The sequence below is a fragment of the Medicago sativa genome, chromosome 7, assembly GCF_051527215.1.
Source record: "Medicago sativa cultivar Bolivia chromosome 7, Bolivia_mono, whole genome shotgun sequence".
NCBI lineage: Eukaryota > Viridiplantae > Streptophyta > Magnoliopsida > Fabales > Fabaceae > Medicago > Medicago sativa.
Window position 1 is genome coordinate 12,562,106 of NC_140755.1, and position 1,840 is coordinate 12,563,945.

General features: G+C 35.4%; 1 protein-coding gene across 1 annotated transcript; it reads right to left on the reverse strand.

Annotated features, from left to right (window-relative positions):
- Positions 1–568: 568 nt before the first annotated feature.
- On the reverse strand, positions 569–1,407 carry LOC146904332 (uncharacterized protein At1g08160-like). Its single transcript, XM_085727253.1, has one exon. It carries the CDS (start codon positions 1,374–1,376, stop codon positions 582–584), a length of 795 nt encoding a protein of 264 aa, XP_085583379.1. The 5' UTR covers positions 1,377–1,407; the 3' UTR covers positions 569–581.
- Positions 1,408–1,840: the final 433 nt, after the last annotated feature.

Below are 1,840 nucleotides of genomic sequence, written 5' to 3' on the forward strand. Positions count from 1 at the left end.
GATTTTTCCGTCTTAATTAGTGCGACATTGTTTTGCTCGTCATCTTTATGCGATATTGTTTGTATTTCCCGTCTTGTTCAGGTTTGTTTGGTTTAGACTGTGAGATCAACTTTGATCTAGGGAAAATTCAATCAATGTCTTTGAAAGTCGTCAGCGTTGCAGAACTACAGACATGAGTATTCTGTAAACATGAATATTGTCATATTTTTAGACTTTTATGTTTTGCCGTTTAATATAGTCAATGACATTATAAATATGAATGAATGTCATTTATTTCTGGTCAAAAAAATAAAGATAAATCTCCTCTCAAACAAAAATAAAGATAATTTTCTTATAAAAAATAATAAATATAATTTGTTAAAGTTTTATTTTTGACGGAATGTGATAAAGTAATAATTTTTGTTTTTTTATTTCTTAGTATGAAATAAAGCAAATGTTATAGTTCATAATTTTCATGAAATGATCTTTTTTATTTCTTCAACTTGCAGTACATTAAATAAAGCAAATGTAGAGTTCATAATTTTCATGAAATGATGATAAATTAAAACATTTAACATGCACACCCATAACCCATTACTACATCATTCACATGCTACACTACCCAATAATTCCCAAGTAACGTTGTTAATGTTGGACGACGGAATTCCAAAGTTCAAAGGTTTGCATGTAACCTTCAAGAGATGATCACTCGGATGAAACAACCCATCCATCTTAATCAAAGTATTCACCACCACCCCAAATTGAACAAATCCACGAACTCTTCCACCAGTAATACCAATAGTAACCCTATTATCCACAAAATCATTGAGAGCTTCTAATTGCACTCGTAACATGGTCTTGCTATGTGTTGGTTGGTGAAAAGGTGCGAGATGAGTGTTTGCTAGAACACCATATTCATATTCATCATGACCGTAAAAGACACCGGCAGCAACGACGTCGTATGTGATGTCGAGTTTTTTGTTAGGGTTTGAGACAATGAGTGTGATGTCCCATTTTGCAGTGAGATGGGAGCTGTTGAAATTGAACGAGGTAAGTGAAGCTGAATTGACACTGAACTCAGGGATACGGGGTTTGAGAACGAAATAGCCGATCAAGGAGATTAAGCCGAAGAGAGCTACAATGGCGGTTATGAAAGAGAGGAAGCCGCAAAGGAAGGATCTTACAACAACCGGCGGGACAGCCGGCGGGGGTTCTTGGTATGTGAAGGGTTCTTGGTATGTGAAGGTGGTTGCTGGTGCTTGATAGAATGTGGTGGGGTATGAAGAGGGTGGCGGTGGAGGAGGAGATGAATAGGGGTAGGAAACGCCGCCGGGGGGTGGATTATGTGGAGGTGGGTAGGAGGTGTTGTTCTTTTTGTCGTTGCTGGATGTTGCCATTGGGTTAAAGACAAAAGCGTTTAAGAGAGGGTTAGGGTGTTACGTGAGTGAGGCTTTCTCGTATATATGTGTTGGATTATGAGAAAGTGTATTAAGGTTTAGGAGAGAAAGAAAGAGAAACAGGGGAATAAATAAGAAAAATTGGTTTTGGTAAAGACGTACCACAAATATATTTTTTTTGAAAGACGTACAACAAATATATATGGTGATCTTTTAATTGATTAGTATACCAAGAGGAGAAAGTTTAGAACGCGTATATACCTTAATCAAGAAAAAATATTTGTCAAAAAAGAAAAGAAAAGAAAAAGATAAAAGACTAAAAGAGAAAAAGGAAAATAAAAGTGTGATACGTAATCTATTTAAGATAATAATAATTCCAAAAATTGTTTTACTTAAAGTTTTCAATTTGATATTTTTGTTTTTCAATTGTATCATTGCGACCCCAAGTCCACAAACCTTTCGGA

Bases quoted from the DNA above. Each gene is read 5' to 3' on its own strand.
- LOC146904332 (XM_085727253.1), bottom strand. From the start codon at position 1,376: ATGGCAACATCCAGCAACGACAAAAAGAACAACACCTCCTACCCACCT.